This window comes from Cyrtonyx montezumae, unplaced genomic scaffold, assembly GCF_038088225.1.
Source record: "Cyrtonyx montezumae isolate F1298 unplaced genomic scaffold, pur_monq_1.0 scaffold_7, whole genome shotgun sequence".
NCBI lineage: Eukaryota > Metazoa > Chordata > Aves > Galliformes > Odontophoridae > Cyrtonyx > Cyrtonyx montezumae.
Genome location: NW_027072078.1, coordinates 31,379,124 through 31,397,974, shown reverse-complemented (window position 1 = coordinate 31,397,974; position 18,851 = coordinate 31,379,124). Strand labels below are relative to the sequence as shown.

The 18,851-nt window shown below is 37.5% G+C and overlaps 1 protein-coding gene across 1 annotated transcript in view; it reads left to right on the top strand.

Annotated features, from left to right (window-relative positions):
• LRP1B (LDL receptor related protein 1B) overlaps window positions 1-18,851 on the top strand; it is a 575,326-nt gene that overhangs the window by 301,205 nt on the left and 255,270 nt on the right. Inside the window, exons 4-5 of the mRNA XM_065751000.1 lie at window positions 11,579-11,698; window positions 13,066-13,194. Of these exons, the coding sequence (XP_065607072.1) occupies window positions 11,579-11,698; window positions 13,066-13,194 (249 nt within the window). The remainder of the gene's footprint in view (window positions 1-11,578; window positions 11,699-13,065; window positions 13,195-18,851) is intronic.

The following is an 18,851-nucleotide window of genomic DNA, read 5'->3' as shown; positions in this document are numbered from 1 at the left end:
GATTTAAAACTCCCATGCCATTCCCAGCTCTATTGCACCATTTTATCAGCACTGCTAGTTGATGCAATGTAACAAAGACAGGCTAACCTGATCCTTTGTCTCCACAAACTGTCATTCCAGAAGAGGACTGAGATGTCTCCCTGTGACATATAAGGGGAATGTGGCATTGCAACTTCCAGTCTATTTCACACACAACTGAGAATTTCAACTGACCAGGTCATGTACATTTTTAAAGCTTGTATGCAGTGTCCTTTGCATCCTGTTTTGCTGCTTTAAGAGTCAGTCTGGTAACACTGCCATCTCATCTTACTGCAGTGAATTAAACACCAACTAAATGCCCTCTACTTCTTGCTTGCATCTTCTCCCATCTTCTCTTAGTGAGAGAGCACTTGTGAATACCACCCTTTCACAGCTGCAAGTCTCACCAGTTTTATTTTTAGTAAAGGCTTGATAGTTTGAAATATTTTCATTCTAATTCAGAATATAATGAAAAACTTATCAGTGATTTACTCTGAAGACAGAACAGATATGAAGTAGTTGAGAATAGAAGTACAGATCTTGTCTGGGTGGGTTTAGTGCATGACAAAACATGAGTTGCACATATATCCATGAACGTGATCTTGGTCTCTGCTGTTCAGAGATGCATGTATGTAGAATAACCTGGGATATAAGCAGACCTGAACAGTAGGATGTTTCTCTACTTCTGAATTACCTTTCAACAACAACTATGGATTTGTTTTCTTTTGGTTTTTTAACTTTTGCTATTGATTTCCAGAACGTTTAATGTCTACAAATATTATTTGCAGTGAAACTTGGTCTTTTAGAAGCCATTATTACCTAAATGCAGCTAGATAATAGTAAAAGCAGTTCTTATTGAAAAGTATTGCTTAATGGTATTTTGATCTTTAGTAGCTGAGTATCCAATGGAACAAGCAAGATAAATGCTCCACATGATAATGCAGTCTTGAAGACGTGTTCAGTTATCTGTATGTATAGAACTTTTGTAACTGTATCCCTGTATAATAACACATAACTTTCTGCCATCTATGTGCATCTCACCACAGGTAATCAGAAAGTGATTAGTGTTGGCTGAAAGGCTAAAAAGATGCCAAGGAGCAGCAGGCAATTAACCTTGCTTAGTCTGAGGAGGATCAATAGGCATTCATGACCATCCATGGCTTTTTTTCCTACACTGCAGGTGAAGGGGAGCCAATCTAAACCAGAAAATTGGTTATAGCACTTTCAAATGTCTTCCAAGCTGTAGAAAGCATCAGAAATATTACTTTCTTTCAACTTGCTGAATGACTTAAACCTCACTGACTGTAAAGATGGCATAAGGTCCAAGCCCAACAGCCACTAGGAATAAATGAAACACTTCATATCGATTTCATTAGGTACAGATAGCAGTACTGAAAATTGAAGTATTAAGAATTTCAGCTGAAGCATTTTGTACAAGAAAATTGACTGAGGTTGGATGAATTAAGAACTCTTAGGATGATCTGGGTCTGTGCACATAGTAACAGTTGCTGTTATTAAACTATGGGAAAGAGATTACTGCTCTCTACCATTTTCCCTTAGTAACTTGATATAAATCAGTCCTGGACCAGTACATGTGCTGCTCTTTACACCAAAGCATTCAGAGCTGCTGTAGAGATCTTGCTCATAGCTTCCCCTTTGGTTCACAGAGCAGGAAGATTGCTAGTGTGGAGCACTTTCCATAATTTCTTTCCAATTAAAACATCAGTTAAAAGCATTCAGTGCAATATCCTTGTTTATTTTATGATAAAAACTGATTAGCATAAAATGGCAAATGGATTCATTTTATAACTAACAGTGGTCTCAGTTGTGAGTCTTCAGTGAAGAGTTATCAGAAAATAAACTATTACTTTAGCGTCTTAATGAAAAACCATTCATCACATGGTTTCTCAATAAAGAATATTTCAAGGCATAAACATTTCCATTACATTTATTGGAAACTCATCAGAATTTCTTTCTGAACTACAAAAAGTTTTGGGATATTGCAGTACTAAATTCATACTATATGTTTTAGCAAAGATGATTTCTGTTAAATCATGTTACACAATGCCATAAAAGAAATTTATCTGAAATTTTAAATGCTTAAAGTCGATTTACATTAAGATGATTGTTTTTGAATGAGAGGATCTATGTGAAGAGGCCAAATGTATCAGCCATCAACAAGAGAGTGCTTTAAGACATTGGACAGTGATGATGAGGCACTGTGGTCTGAATTTCCACTAAATAGAGCTGGATATCATAAGCATTTATAAGACTACATGAACAGTCACATTTCTTCCTCTCAGAAGTCCTTGGTACCCAGTGGCTAGGCAAGATAACTGAAGTCACATGCAGGAGCAGGCATTGCTGGTCACCCTACTCTAATTAGGTGCTGGATTATTGGTGCAGCAGAACACTGGGGTTTCAATTACTCATAAACATTTCCAGGATTGAGTAGTTTTTAGTTCAAGTTTATTTTATTTAAAAATGCTTACGATTCTTAGCTCTGAAATACCTACAGTAAAGAGATTATGTGATTGATATGTAGATTTTATGTGCATATATTTGTTTATACAAGAAAAAGTAAATACGGAGTATGATTTAAAAAATGAACATTCCTGAAATACAACAGCAGTGTGTTTCAGCATGTAGAAAAGTAATGTCAGCAAAATATGAAATAAAGCAGAGTATATGCATTTAGAGTGAACAAAATCAAGTATTTGATGGTCAGAAGAGAGTGATACTCAAGAAGCAAAAGCAGAAGACATTTTTTCATCAGAAAAAGCTTTTGTATTCTCTCTTAAGATATGTAACTTCAAATTTGCGGACAGAAAACTGTGTTGTATTTTGGCTGACCATATCAGTCCTGTCAGTGTGTTATTTCTCCTCCACTGCTGCATGCTGCTTTTCACATCCAAAGGTAAACTGTGCAGTGCTTCACAACAGCATTTGTACAATGCAGCATCACATGGGAGTTTACATTTGAGTGCCTATCAGTTGTGAAATTTAAATACCTTTTATTCCTTCATTTGATGAATAGAGCGTAATTTTCCTTTTCCCCAGTGTGTGACTTTGCTTTTTGTTGAATTTTGATGCCAGAGCTAGCTCTATTTATTGCCAAAGTAGATAGCTGACTAGTGCAAAAGTCTCGAAGGTGACATGCTGCATGCTTTGACTGAAGATGTGGAGATTTACTGTGCAAGGATGAACAGCCTCCTGAGTCTTGCCAGCTCTGTGTACCTGTCACTGCTGGAGGGAAGTTTAAGGTTAGGAGAGAGTTGGGAGAGGAGGCAAGAGCTGCTTTCGCAGAAGCAGTCTGACTTCCCACCACCCTCTCACCTGCTACATTGTTCTCATCCTGACCTTATACTATTCCTGTTGTCATATGCCTCCAGAAGATGACCTCTAGTTGTGCCCCTTCCCTGCTGTGAGCTTCAGGTTGCTGCAGGATGAAGAGGTGGTAGCAGATCTCAGTGTAGGGGACGTAACCTGCAGAGCTCATGGGGCCTCTGTGAACACCAGCTGGAGAAGCAGGGTCACCCAGACCTTAGTGCCCAGAACTATGCCCAATCTGCTTACAAGTGCATGTGAGGATGGAGACTCCACAGCCTCTCTGGGCAGCCAGTCCCAGTGTTTTAACCATCTTCAAAATGAAAATGTGTTTTCTTATTTTCAGATGCATTTTCTGGTGGGTGAAGAATAGGACTCATAGTTCTAGAATGTGAATAATTAAAGGAAAGTGCAGGAGAGGGGCCTACCTTAGCAGGGACAGACTCTTAATCCATATTTAGATTTCTAGAGCTCCCTAGAGAAGCTTCCTAACCTCCTCCCTAGAACATCATTGAACTATATTCCCTCCAGAGGCTGCTCTGATCCAGCCACCAAGTTGCATTTTGTCTCTCCAAGCAGTCCTCAGGCACAGAAATGCAACTTATTCACAAAGCTGAAAAATCAGGAGCTGTGTCTTTAAATGCATTTTGTATGTCTAGGTTTGGGTTACTAAGTCTGCTTTTGGGCCACCACAGATCCTCTCTGCAGTTTATCCATCCTTTTAGTCTTTGTCACCACGCACGAGCTTTGCTAGTTACTGCTTTTGCTTCTGATTTATTAATGAATATGTTCAGTATTGCCAGGCTTCCTGTAAGAGTGTGTGACATCTTACTAGACACACATAATTTAATGACAATTCTCAGTAACTCAGTGAAGCTGTATGTATTCAATACTGTGAAAATAACTAAAACTATACACTGGTTTATAAAAATTACATGTATGTATTCTTGAAGGATATAAATTTTTTATATCTATATCCTACATCCAGATTAATAGCCATATAAATTGTCTCTTCCCTTCAGCCATGAAATCACTTGCTAGTTTGAACTCTCCCAGGTGAACTTCTTAGCTTATGCTTATGTACGTGTATGACAGCCAAGGTATAACTAAAACAGCAAAAGGTCAAAATAATGAGCCATTTCCACTGGTGAAGCAATATTTCACTACCTGCTGATCTCATCTTTTCAAATGTTTTGTGATGCTATGGTTGAAGAACGCTACATAAAGCAAATTGTTTTGAAACTCAGCCAAATATTGTAGGTCAAGATTCAGGAAGGAAGAAGTTTCAGTAGTGCATCCTTGAAATATAAATTTGTTCATGAATATTGTCCAGCGATACTGTTAGGTAATACTTGGAAGATGGATATTGTCACTTCTGAAAAGGAACACTGAATGGAGTATGGATTTGGAAGGTTTGGTTTTGTTATTTAAGCTTTGTTCTTCCTCCAACATTCCTTGCCTTGTCCTGATTTAATTAGGTTGGAGATGACAAAAGAATAAATGTCTTTTTTTAATATCTTTTTAATCACTTGTTACTCAGCAAGACACTACCATTTTCATAGAACAGTAATGGCAGTAAGGCACTTCTGGTTCTGAGCAGACAAAGAAGTTTGTTAAACATAATGTGTAATTTTCTTCTAATCATAAAACAGACAAATACACTTTGTCTGTTTAAAATAATATGTTGAACAACAGCATTGAATTGTCAGCATATGGCACTTGGTACCAAGGCTTCCCAAACTGGGGGAGACATGTAGTGATGGGGATAGGCTTTTGTATAGTGTAGTTCAGATTTTTTTTTGGAGATAACTTGGATGACTAAGCTGCTGCCTGGTGTTTATGAGACATCTTTGTACTTGTAGCAGTTAATCAGAAACAGCTCTGTACTGCAAGAAAGTACCATTCTCAAATACAATTTCCCTGCTTATGTCCTGGAAATATTAATGTGAGCCTGACACCCAAGCCTTAGAGAAAGATTCTGCACTCTGGAATTGAAAAGTGTAGTCATGAGCCATCCAGGTTATGATGGAAGAACATTTTTGTTATGCCCATGGATTGCAACTTGCTACAGGCTGTTCAACCATTTGATGCAGTTGTTGCTCTGTCTGTGCACTGTATAGAAATCCTATGCTACCTAACAGATCCCTGTGGTTAGGTACCTGGAGGTTGACTTGTAGAACTTATCTGTAAAAGTCTCAATGTTGAAGGCTCCTAACTTCTAGCTATTTTTTTCTAGATGGGTGAGTTATTTTGGGGACTAATAAAAACCAGCATTAGTCATGTGTTTTCCCAAGCCTCCTGTCCACAAACCAGGAGTCAGGACTCATCTGGTGAGGTCAGGGGACCTTGGAGGCTCAGGGGCAACATTATTGCTGTCTACAACTACCCAAAGAGAAGTTGTAGTGAGCTGGGGGTCAACCTCTCCTCTCATGGAACTGGTGATATGACTAGAAGGAATTGCCTCAAGTTGAGCCAGGTGAGAGTCAGTCTGCATTAGCCTAGGAGCAAACAGATCTTTTTTTTTCTTTTTTTTTGTGGGGGGAATTTTCTGTTCCCTCCAAGTAGTGCATGTTATTTGGAATTTGATCCCTGCTTCTACGCTGAACTTTGGTTCAGGTCACCATAATGGGGAGTATAATGTTATGAATCTGATCTCAGATTTCCATCTCTCTTTCTCAGCAGTGTATCTACCATAGCAGACTTATGGCCTGGGGTGCGTGACAAAGATCATTATACTTTTGTCATATTTTTATGGTATGATAGTCAAAACTAATAAAATGACCGACAAATGTAAGATAAAAACAGGATGTATTATTTCTGTGCAGCAATTGAATTCTATCAATCAAGCAATGCTTTTCTGTCAGGGAAGCAAAGTGTGGAGCTTTATCTTATGTATATGACATCAACAATAACAAAAAAAAAGCAACAACCAGGAACATTAAAAAAAAAAGAAAGAAAAAAGAAAACTTCAAACACAAGACCCTTAGGGTAACTTATATTAAAGAGTCTAATAAGTAAAAGAATTGCACTTCTAAGACTTAGAAAATGAAGAAAAATAAGGCTTATAGTCTATGTGTGATAAGGGTAGTCTAGACATCAGTGAATGAATACTGAATCATAGAAACAATGAATAACGGAGTGATAAGATTGAGTACATTCAGGAAACACAAAGCTGCCAAAAAGAATCCAAATATTTAAGAGAAATAAGGGTATGTACAGAGTACAATTAGAAGACTGATTCAGTAACAAGCTCCCTTAAGTTTTCCTTTGGGGAGCTTCAGAGACAAGGAAGAAAGAATTACTTAGTTCCAAATTGAAAAGCAATATTTTAGCGTTAGCTGCTGTGTTGCTTGAGGACTGCAGCAGTAGAAAAAACCTCCTGGGTCATGAATATGGTATCTGGTGTTCCAGGGGTCTTTCCATGTGCTGTCTTTCATGAGTCTATGATAATCCATGTGGAAAGAATGTATTTATTTTATGTCTTTGTTGTTTCCATGTGGATAGGGGTTTCGGAGCCTGATTACAGTAATAGTTAAGAACATCTCTTTTCAGCCTGAAGTTATTAATGAGCAATTTATACCCATTTGTACTTCTGCCAATAGCCCATTAGCTTAAATAGTCTCTTTTCTCTCGCTCTTGATCCTGTGATGTATTCAGAGGCAGCAGCCATGATTGCTTATAGTTTTCATCTCCCAATACAGAGAACACAAAGACTGGCAGACTCATAGCTCCCTGTCCTCTGCCGATCCCTGCATCCTTTCCTTGGGTCTGCTCAAATCTGGGTTTGTCCTCAAGGTATCCATCAAGCTACAGCCACAAAGAAAAATAAATCACTGGTATCCTGGCCCTTAATATCAACATTCTCTCGATAGAAAATGTTAATCCTGATGTTCCCAGAGCTGCATTTGCTTTTTCCTAGGCAGCATTGCACTGGTAGCTCAGAGCCATTCTCTGAAGAGCTGTTTTACAAGACTCCCTTGTTTCAAATAGTTAACTCCTGAATCTAAAGCAGAGGCTCTATTATTTCCTCAGCATCCTATCTTGAACTTTGAGCTATAAACTTCAGCCAATTGTTTTCACTTACTCTGGCTCCATATAGCCGATGCTTATCAACATTGTGCACTCAGCTAATTTTGGTGTGGAGTAATAGGAAGTTGTCCAGCATCATTGCAAAAAAGGGCAGTGCAGTATTTGTATATTCCAGATGTACTTATGAAGCAATTGGGTACCTGCTACAGCCTAAAAGCCCTATTATCATCAAAATGACACAAAAATTATGGCACCTAAATGCATGTTGTTGTGGGAAGGCTGAGGCATCTTCTTAAATTAATTCCTGTGCTCAACGAACTTTTATAGTGAAAATATATGCCGTATTTAGACAGTGCAAGCTGAACCACTTTTCTTGTTAATGAAAACAGCCAAAACATCTAAGCTTGAGAACCTGGTGTGAACTTATTGTGAACCCCATTTCAGTTCAGGAGGAGCTGACAGAAATGATAGGCAGATTAACTGCTTCATTCATTCATTAAAGAGACATGCGAAAGGGATAGTTCTGTGTATTATTCATCTTGGATGAGCTATGATAAGCAGACTATTTCCTTGAACACAGAAGGAATAAATGAAGCCAGAATTTTATTACTGTGAAATCCTGTGGGAGTAGTTTGTCCAAAAAGCTTACCTCTCCTCTGAGTCATTGTCAGAGGTATATCACGTTAAGGGAGATGAAATCAGCAGCAGCTTTGCCTGATTGACTCCTCTCCTATGGGACTGGATACCTGAGAGTCAGAATATGAAAGTCAGTGAGCATGACATTGACACGGGTGTATTTGAGAAAGCAAGGTGGCTTTTGTGATAGAGCTGGAACCCAGCTTCAGTGAGGCTTTCATAGTACATAAGGAAGAAAAAAATGCTTCCCTGCTTGTCTCCTGTGGAAGAAAGAAAATGCTGAACAAAATGACCTAAATCATTGCTGGCAGTACACCCTGGGCCTAGGGAAAATAAATCATCCAAAAGGCATTCACAACTACTTCTGCTACCCTGTATTTCTCCAAATCTCATGCCTTGCTCTGCAGTTCCATGTCTTGAATCGTGGGTCTCGTTATGAGCTATGAAGCTCTCTTCTGTTGTTTTCCCTCAGTTTAGCTTCTTCCTTTAAATCTTGTAGCAGAGAGATTATGCTTGACAAATTTAGAGGTTTCTGTAGCTGTGGTAAAAGTGGAAAGCTTGGTGATGCTCATTCTTTACCGCCTGTGTACTCTGTAAACCAATTCACATTGAGAAAGGGATACCAAAATGGGTGGAGAATTTTACTTTATCCTAAAGCGAGGATGGAAGGGCAAGAAATGAAGGTCCTTATTTTTTATTCCTTTAAATTTCCAGTCTGGAGCATTAAATATATTGGTGCTCGTTGCTTTATGATTTTTCTTTTCCTACTCTCCTCTTCCCAAGTAGCCTGCTACAAATCTAACTAAGCCATAAATGCACACACTGTCTTCCTAAGCATGTCCTTCAATTCTTCAAACATTTCTGGAGGCAAGCTCTTTTTTTTTATCCAAAGGTTTTCAGGATCGCTTACTTAAAGTGACGAATCCCAAAGAGCTAGTAAAATAGAACAGAGATTTATTAACCCTCGCTGTTGTTGTAATGCTTTGTACTTTTCCATTTGCGAGTTCCCCTGACACGATTAGCAGATCAGCAGTAGAGCAGAAATGTTCTGGGGCAAGATGACATCTCTCACTCAGGCGGTAATGGAGCTGTGAATGGAGGCCAGTTTCTGTTGTTATAATCTAGCTGATAATTTAGTGGAGAAGAAATCTTACTTTGAAGTCAGAAGCATATGGCAGTTGACATTGCTACTTAAACAGATTTGTTGGAAAGTCTGGTGTGTTTGAAGGGCTCCCGGCTGGCTGAGTGGGCAGTCATCTTCCTCCAGGGAAGAAACTGGAAAAAGTAGTTGTAGTGTAAAGCTCCCTGTCATCGCTGGCTAAAATACAGGAACAAAAATTGAGTTTGCTCACTGTTCCAGTTTTAACTGACTCAAACCATTATTGACAGGGAATCGTGAAATGTGTCATTCAAGAAAACTAATCTGAAAATATTTTCTTACTTGATCAATAGGATCAGATGGTATTTGTACCAAAGTGAGTGTAAGTAGTTTCATAAGGGGAGGAAACCAGCAGAATACCTTCTTGGAGAAGACCTTTCTGAAAGCACAGCAGATGGGATGAGGACACCAGCAAAGCTGTGATAGACAGTGTGAAAAATAAAAATGTGTGAAAAGAATGGGCGATGAGATGTGTGACAAGAAATACTTTTGGCAGAAATGAGCTGCACAGAGTATTAGGTTTATACTTTCTGTGAAGAAAATGCAACAGGTTTGTCATTAAAAGCCATCTACGTTTTACTACTGTAATGTAGACTAGCAAGTTTTAATAAGAAAAGGAGCACATCAGCAGGTTTGATTCACTTTTCTTTAATAGATCTCACTTGCCAATTTACTGTTGCTGTTCTCCAGCAGCCTTTACTGGCTGTGTACAGGTCCCACTATTCCAGCTTAAGCTGCTGGCTATCTGTATCCATTAGAGAAAGAGTACAAACAAGCCAAGTCCCATTTGTGAGTCAAATAGTTATCATCTGGTAAAAGCTACTGGCTGTACGGTACAAGATAAATATTTGAGGGAGAAAATTATAGGTTGTAAAGAATGGTTGATCCATGTTTGCATAGAAAATGAAATGTATATGTTGATTTTGTGCAGATAGAAATGTTAAATAAACAGATACTATATAATCGGTGTTGGTTCCAGCTGGCCCCATTTAGGGTTACCACAGGGGAAGTTTTCTTGTTACATTCTGAATGGGACTTATTCTTGAAAGAATGTAACAGATTAAGGACTGGACTAGAGAGAAGAAACCAGCATGCCATACTACAGCCAAAATTTATTGCCTTCCTTTTCATGCAGGGACACAAGGCAGAGAAATAACCCACAAAACACTTGGAAAATGGGCAGATTGGAGCAGTGGATGGTTTATCAGTCTCTAGTCTGTCTATAGATCATGCAGATTATAAAATACTAGGGAATTTCCTCTGATAATCAGTTTGGTGACATTTTTTTAAAGTACAACTCTTGGAAGCAGACACATCCACAAATGTCAGCTTGATTTTGTCACCAGCAGATGTTCCAGAACTGAAGCCTCAGTTCTCAGATGCTGATGCTGACTCTTCTTCATATTCATTTTAATTCTAGCCTCCAGTAGAACTTAATAAATATTGATCAGATGGACTTTTCTTTAGGACATTCCCAGTCCCTTCAAGACAGCTCTATAAAGGACTGTCCATCTGCAGGTTATTTTCTGATGCATCTGCATATTGTTCCAAAAAATATATTGGAATCAACTTTTAAAAGTGTTTTCTATAATCCTTTTCCTGTTGGGAAAAAGTTGTTCATCAAAATACTCTTTTTTGATCGTCAGTCTAATGGATGCACTTCATCCAGCTTCAGGCTGAGAAGTGGTTATTTAGTTTTCCACCCTGCAACAGCATGAAAACAAACATAACGTTTATTTCTGCAATGTTTCTTCTGACTGCTAACATCACGTCTTGCATTGGTGGTCTGGATTTAAGCAATACATTCTATGAAGGACTTCAATAGTAATGACATATATTACGTCCAATGTTTATTCAATAGTACAGATTCAACATGAAATTATTCAACCAGAATGTACGCCCGTCGATTGATGTGGAAGTTAAATAAGTATTGGTAAATCAAAGCAAACTTTCAACCAATTTATATGACAAACACAGACAACATAAATGTTGATAACTTTCTCATATGTTTTTTTATAACTATAATCTAACAGGTTGAGATTTGGTGCGTTTTTTCTCTTCTTTCTTTTCTCCCATATCATTGCTTTAAGTCTGATTGATAAATAAATTGCAAAAATAAATATCTAAGCAAAGCAACAGTATGCCTTGATTATATACTTGTGAGCAATGTTTGGTAGAAATGTTATTGGTTTCTTTTTATTATGTTGCTGAAATGCAATTTTCAAATGCAAGTATTTGGCCACGTATTTTGTGTCATAAGTGCATTTCCAACAACAAAAAACAGGAATGGTGATTGCATTTCCTTCCTGAGATGTGCACTTACAAACGTATATATATTTCAAGTTTGTTATTTGGCAATAATAAAAATAATATTTAGTAACATTTTGCTCTAAATAATTATATTTACAGAGCTGCTATCCAGGTGCCAGCAGATGAATTGCCAATACAAATGTGCCATTACCAGGAATGGCACCAAGTGTTACTGTGGAGATGGATATGAAACAAGCAGTGATGGAAGAAGCTGCACAGGTAATCAAGGAGGATGCTGTAGGACTGATGCACAAATTGCTTAATGATGCTGTTAGGTGCAAAGAGCTGTTAGTGGGCTACCAGCTTTTGTCTTGGAGCCATACAGGGAGTCCAACAGCAAGCTGGTAGACTTGGATCCCATCTTCAATGTTGTTTGTTTATCAGGAAATGAGAATATGTTTGTGGAGTCGGTTAGAGGAAAGAGTTCTTTATAACGAGGATCAGGACTTCCTTGCTGACCTCTTTGTACTCCTGTGTACATGCCCCAGCAGTAGCTATCCTCTTACTGGATGGAAAGCAACCTCAGCAAGAGGAGGTGGGGAGGAAGTATTTCCCTTTTCTTTCACCATGCTCAGCCAAACTGGCAGCTCATTTGTGACCTCACTGCCAAGCGACCCAGTACAACTTACAGCATTTTGCCTCATGTCCATAAAGTCACATCTAGATCAGAATTTGATAAATGAATGCTCCTAGATCATATAACTTAGCTGGGAATGGGATTCTGACATAATTAAATCTGTACTGAAATTGGTGTTCTTTTCCTTTTTTTTTTAATATATTATTTCAGTATATTTTTTATTTCTCTGTCCAGTTATTTGATTCTTGTTTTCTTTTTGAAAGCAGATTGGAATTCTGTTGCTCACTCCCAATCATTCCTCTTTTCAAGTAACAGTCCTAAACCAGATTCTTCATAAATGTAATTTATTCTGAGTTCTTTTGCTCTATGGTTGTCATGTTCTGTGATTGAAAATATGTCTGAGGAAATAATTTCAGAAGCAGTTTTTAAAATGTCAGTTTATTACTTAAACTCCCAACCACTGTTAAACAGCACATCTTGATTTTACAGTATTATGTCTCCATGCCCTACTTGAGAAAGCTGCTCCTCAGATTAGAGGAATATATAGTTTCTGATGCAGTGGATGATAGTTTAATCTAGAAATTGTGACAGTTCATTTAAGGAACTATAAGACATTTCCAGCAAAATAAGTTGAGCGGTGTAATCAATTTCCTCCCTTGAAGTGTTTTCATTCATAGTCCCTGGTAATATTAAATATAAATGGTCTCTAATATGAACAAGAGTCCGGATGTCTCACTAACATGATGTAGACATTGGATGTTAATTGAACATATGAAGGTTTTAGGTATAAAAATAAATAGCAACCAAACTTGAGAAATTCTCACCTTCTGTTTTGTTGCTGGTGTAATTTCAACAGCTGACATCAATGATAAGGTCATGACTTGAGAAGAGGAATATGTACATCACCATACTATAGTGATCTAATGGATCAAAAGTTCTTCTTACAATTTTAATTCCTTTTAACTCCTTTTTTAACAAAATTTCATTAATTCAATTAATGTCCCTTTAGATTTGAATGAATGTAATACATACGGAAGCTGCAGCCAGACATGTATAAATACAGATGGATCATACACCTGTAGCTGTGTAGAGGGTTATGTTCTTCAGCCTGATAACAAATCTTGCAAGGCCAAAAATGGTAAGTTTTAATATCTCCTTACCTGAAGGAAAATATTTTTTGTATCAGTCCTATGTAAATAAGTACAATGCAGAAGAGATTTTCCTTTGCTGTATTACAGAGCCACATAACTTCTCTAGAACAGCCTCTTCTGTACTATGACAATACTCCAAAGAAAATATTATAAGTTATTATATGGTTATGATTAATTGAAGTGAAATATTCAGTTCAGCCAAAATTAGAACAGTTCCCAGTTTCCCTCTTCATAAATAAACATTTTTCCTCACACAGACAAAACAGGTTGTTTACTCTGGGAAGACAGCAGAGGTAGTGAGAAGGCAGAGGAAATGATCATGAGGTAATTGTACCCTTAGGATGAAAAAAGGCATGAGATTGCCTTGTCCTTGTAATATCCCAGGAGATGAATTTCACTATATGCATATTCACACCAAACTTTTTTTTTTAAAGCATCGTAGTGCATGTATTTATTAGTAATAGGAAATCGGGTGTTTGAAGAAATAATAAATTGTACTAGAGGAAGCAATGCTGTACAAAGTGTTTTCTTTCTCAGCACAGTGACTTAACATTCTTATATTAAAAAGCCAATACTTTCTTGAGCAAGTTTTCAACATCCATGATGATTCAAGAGCCAAGTATACGACTGTGTTCGTTACATATTTTGAGTCTTATTTTGTAGCTATTTTATCAACATAAAATTTGAAAGTCTATTGGCTTTTTGGGGGGATACCTCAAGATAATAGCATCATTATGTATGTTCTGACTTACACGTTTTGCTACAGCTAGTATCAAGTTTTAAATTGATCCACATCACAGCTGAGCAATTCTTTTTAATACACTGGCAAGTATTGTGAGATAAGAAAGTCCATAAAACGTAAAAAAATATTTATATATATATATATATAGTACTCTTCTTCCTTCGCTAGATAAAAATCAATAACTCTATCCTAGATCAGGAAATTCTCTTGGTGCCTGTATTGGACTTGAGATGAGCCATAGGGTTTCTTTTCTTGTATACAGCAAAATGTCTATCTCAGTGTTGTAATGAACTGTCAAGGTCTCGGTGGTCTTGATGCAATGAGTCAGGATTTCTATTAACAGAGAAGACCTACCCTTCTGTCTTTCTTAATTCTTTATCATGTCTGTTTTATGATTGTTTTCATTTTTTTCTGTTATTTTCAGTTGTGAGCTAGTGCTAGTTGTGAGTTGGTGCTAATAAGATCAGGAGGCTGCAAAGACATAAGCATTGCTTCTTACGCTGCTTTTGTGCATAAGCACAACTTTTCATTGAAATAATGGTGAATTAAATTATCGATTATGAACGATTGGGCTGAACTTTTCCCAGTGAACAGAGGTTAAAAAAAAAAAATGTTGCCAAAGTAATGATGACACATAAAGTGGAAGAAGTTGTAGTGACCTGTATCAGCTTACACTGCTTCACTGCATCCAGCTTACAGTGTTGAAAATAGTGACATTTCCATGTTCCAGGAGGTAGCTTTCCTTCAGCCTTACTGTTACATTCATAGCTTCACTGGTAATATGAGCTGCTTTTCACATGTTGCTGTCTTGTAGGATAAGATTCAAGCACAAACAAAGTGCTGTCCTACACAAAAGAAAAAAAGCATAGGTGAGAAAGTAACTAGGGACTGGTTGCACCAAAAAGTGTGAAAGATGTAATGGCCCACAAGTCAAAAATTAGAAAATGACATCCTGTTGGCAGGGGAAGAGGTACTATCCTGGTATGTAAAGGAAGCTATGACTAGCAAGATGTTTAAAAAACACCAGATCCTTACTCAGTCTTCAGCTGGAACATGACATCCAGTTAGAGGCATAATGGAATGATTAGTAGAACAGAATTCAGGAAGCTATATCTAAAGGAGAGAGCAAAAAAGCTCTTGGGAAAAAAAAACAACGAACAAAAACCTCTTTAATTTCCTTTGACAGCCTAAAGAGAATAAAGATAGAAAGAACAAGCTATCCATTCAGTCTACATACAAAACAGTTGTCAAATACATGGGGAAAAAACCCCACAAAAAAAAACAAAGAACGACAAAACTAAATTATTTTCAGTTCTTATTGTAAAAGTTTCTGAAAGTTAAGAAGCAAGTGAGTTTTGGGTTAGCTTAAGCATTGCATAAAACTTTCTGATGTTTATAAAAGCAGATCTGTTAAGAATATAAATTGCCATTCATTGTCCTAGGTACAGCATAACAACAACACCAAGCTACAAGCCCTGTGCCATGTGTTAGCTCTTTCTGTAGCCTGAGTGACAGGTTTCTGAGTATTTATCAGATGGAGGGCCAATGACCAAGGTACAGGGGAAGGGAGATGTGTCTGAGAGCAGTGGCCTGCAGGAACCAGGGGATGGCTGTTGTGGCCTCTGGAGATGTCAGAAAATCTTAGAATCATAGAATGACTTGGATTGGAAGGAGCTTTGAATATTTTCCAACGTTCTGCTGTGGGTGGGGACTCCATCCAGCAGCTCGGGCTGCCCAGGGCCCCATTCAACTTGACCATGGGCACCTTTGGGGATGAGTCACCACGCTGGGCAGCAGTTTCATTTAATAAGGAATTTCCTCCTAACATTAATCTAAATCTAATTTTCTTTAGTTTAAACCATTTTTCCTTGTCCTATCGCTATCTATGTATGTAAAAAATTGGTCTCCATCCTGTTTATAAGCTCTCTTTAGGCACTGGAAAGCCACAGTGAAGTCTTCCTGCAGCCTTCTCTTCTCCAGGCTGAACACACCCCAGCTGCCAGTCTCCATAGGAATGGTGTCCCAGTGCTCTGAGCATCTTCGTGTCCTTCTCTGGACCCACTCCAACATTTCCAGGTCTTCCTCATGCTGAGGGTCCTGAACCTAGATGCAGTACAGCAAGTGCATCCTGCAGCTCCTCCACAGCCTCAGAGCCCACCCTGAACCTTTTAGCATGTGGGGTGGTACAATTAGCAAAACAGTTTGCAGGAGCTGCTATTTTTCTACCCTTCAGGCAGCCAAATGCTTGTCTGTGAAGGTAGAGAGATATATCCCTCATTAAATTCTTCATTTTCTTCCTCAGCTCAAATAACTTTGGAGCTTGAAACTTTTAGCTGTGCAGTACCTTTGGGAAGGTTGTTATAATAGGTATCAAAACAGCTAGAGGCACACCATGGTGTTTTTTTTTTCCCATACTTTTTAACCACACTTTCTTTTATGAATAAAGAAGCAGTTAATGACTTTTGAGGTGAAAATGAATCAAAATATAGCCCTGCTGAATGGAATTTTAGAAGTTCTTTGTTTGCCAAGTTTTTATGCCTGCACTGCAAGGCCTGCACTGGATGAAAAGAATTTTAAAGGAAACAAAAGACAGAATTGGAAAACGTTAGCTAAGGGAAAAAAGGACTGTTTATCTTGCAACAGTTCCTGATAGATTTTATATGTTTATTGACCATCTACGGAGAAATACTGCACCATAAGAAACATTTGTTGTGTAGATAAAGAAGGATAAAGTGATAGGGATTAAAGTTAAAAGCTATTTCTGATATTCATTACTCTTAAATTTATCTCACAACATAATTTTCCTGTAGAATTCTGTAAATCAATGCTTTGAGGTTTTAGAATTGAAGTAGTCCATTTTGGGATATGTTGTTCAAGTACAGAAAATTAGTTTCAAAATAAAATGTGACTGCATTTTATTCAGCATTTCCGAATATTTGTCACACTTTCATGCAATGCATGCATTTTGCTAAGAGCCAAGCTCTTCCAATTTACAATGCAGACTTCAGAGAAAGGGTTCTGAAGTTGCTTGTAAACACTGATTTATGATTTTTATCCTTTTCGTATCATAGTAATGGAAAAAAACAAAAACAACAAACCAGTCCACGAGCACTGGCATTGCTGAAGATTTCCTTCCACAGAACTAGGACTGTTGGTGGCAGAGCAAAACGCCTTTGTTTCTTATATGTTATGACATCACTATTGATCTGTATTTTAGACAAGAGCAGGGAAGGGGAAAACATAAGGCTTTTGTCTTTTCTACTGCTCTGTCTTAAACATAATTCAAAGGAAGATGCTTTCACTGTAGTCAAGAGGGATAAATCATAAAACTTTCCTGGATTAGAGAGCTATTCACTTCTTATCTTTCTTATCTTTCCTATAAAATGGCAAAAATAAAAAACAAAGCAACAACTCAGGAATGAAAAACAGACATGAAGTCCAGTTATTTGAAAAGCTGCTTCCAGCTCAATTCAACTTATCTTTCCACTAACCTACGCTTTGTGCATCCTGTATTGAGGCACAGACAAGTAGTTTTTGTGAGGAGGAGGAGAAGAAATCTTTTTTTCATAAAATCGATCTTTATCTCAGCAGCATTGAAATGGGCAGGTCACCTACACTAAAGTGAAAAAAGCACAATTAACCGATTCCACCCATTCAATTATTTAATGTAAAGAGTGCTTGAAAAATAGAATTTTGAGCTCGATAACCTGGTTTCTGGATAAATTGTACAAGAGTACATATGTGTTTTAACATTAGTTGTGGTTGCTAAGCAGTGCCATGAGTACTGGAGCGATGTCTGATTTATAACTGTTGCTCAAGTGTTTCAGGGCTAATTCTTTTACAGGATTCTTTTATTTCTTAGACATTAATAGTGAAATACAACCTTTCTCTGGAGCTCAGTTGTCCTTGTTACTATTTCCAATGCGTAAGTTTAAAACAATGTGGGAGAGGAGTGGTTCTCTATATCAGCCTCCAGCAACTAAACAACCATGCTGGCTCCTTAACCTCAAACAGTGCCTGAGTATCTGCTTCTTTCTGAAGACTTTATGATTTGTAGACAGTTGTAATACCTTATTTAACACAAAGTACAAAAACAACAATGATAGTAAGGAATTTTTCACACCGGATCTGGTTGAGAGATGAATGATGGTATTTTGTGGGAAGGAAGCAGCAGATCACAGGGCTGTTAGATGTAAAAAATGTACCATGATATAGGCACAAATACACCTTTTATACCAGCATGGAAACTCTCAGGGTGACAGAGACAAAACTCATAAGCCTATTTTGCTTCTTCTAATACTTAGCAGTTTAGAAGAGAGGATAAAAGTCTGGGAAAAGAGTGATGCACGTAGTCAACACTGTTGACTATATATGGATATAATTGGAAAAATGCAAATAAAATTTCTCATTTAAAAAAAAACAAACCCGTAACTTTATTTTCTGGGAAAAATAAAAGCATGGGCAAGGACCTTTAGTTGTGTCTTGTTTACAAAAGGATGCTTCACACAGTTCAAATCTTTAGAAATTTAAAGTTTTCTGAATCTTCCATGAATGCAAATGGTAATGGTGGATATAAGACAACTGAGGACTGTGAGTAGAATAGAAAAGTAGTAAGTTACAGAAGTGTAGTTTTGCAGATGTCGCCGTAAGATTTACTGAGAGAAAAGATGCTGAAAAGTAGAGCAAATGTTATAGAATGAAAAACAATAAGAAAGAATAATGAAATCTATTTTACAAAGAAAGCAAGGTCCGTTATAGAAAAGAATTGTCTTAGGCGACAAAGTAAACAATATTAGCAAAGAGATGTTTAAATCAATTTCATTTTAATTTCATTAGTGAAACCACATATAACAAACTGCTCACCATACTGAGATTAACATTTTTTTAATTAACACTTGACTG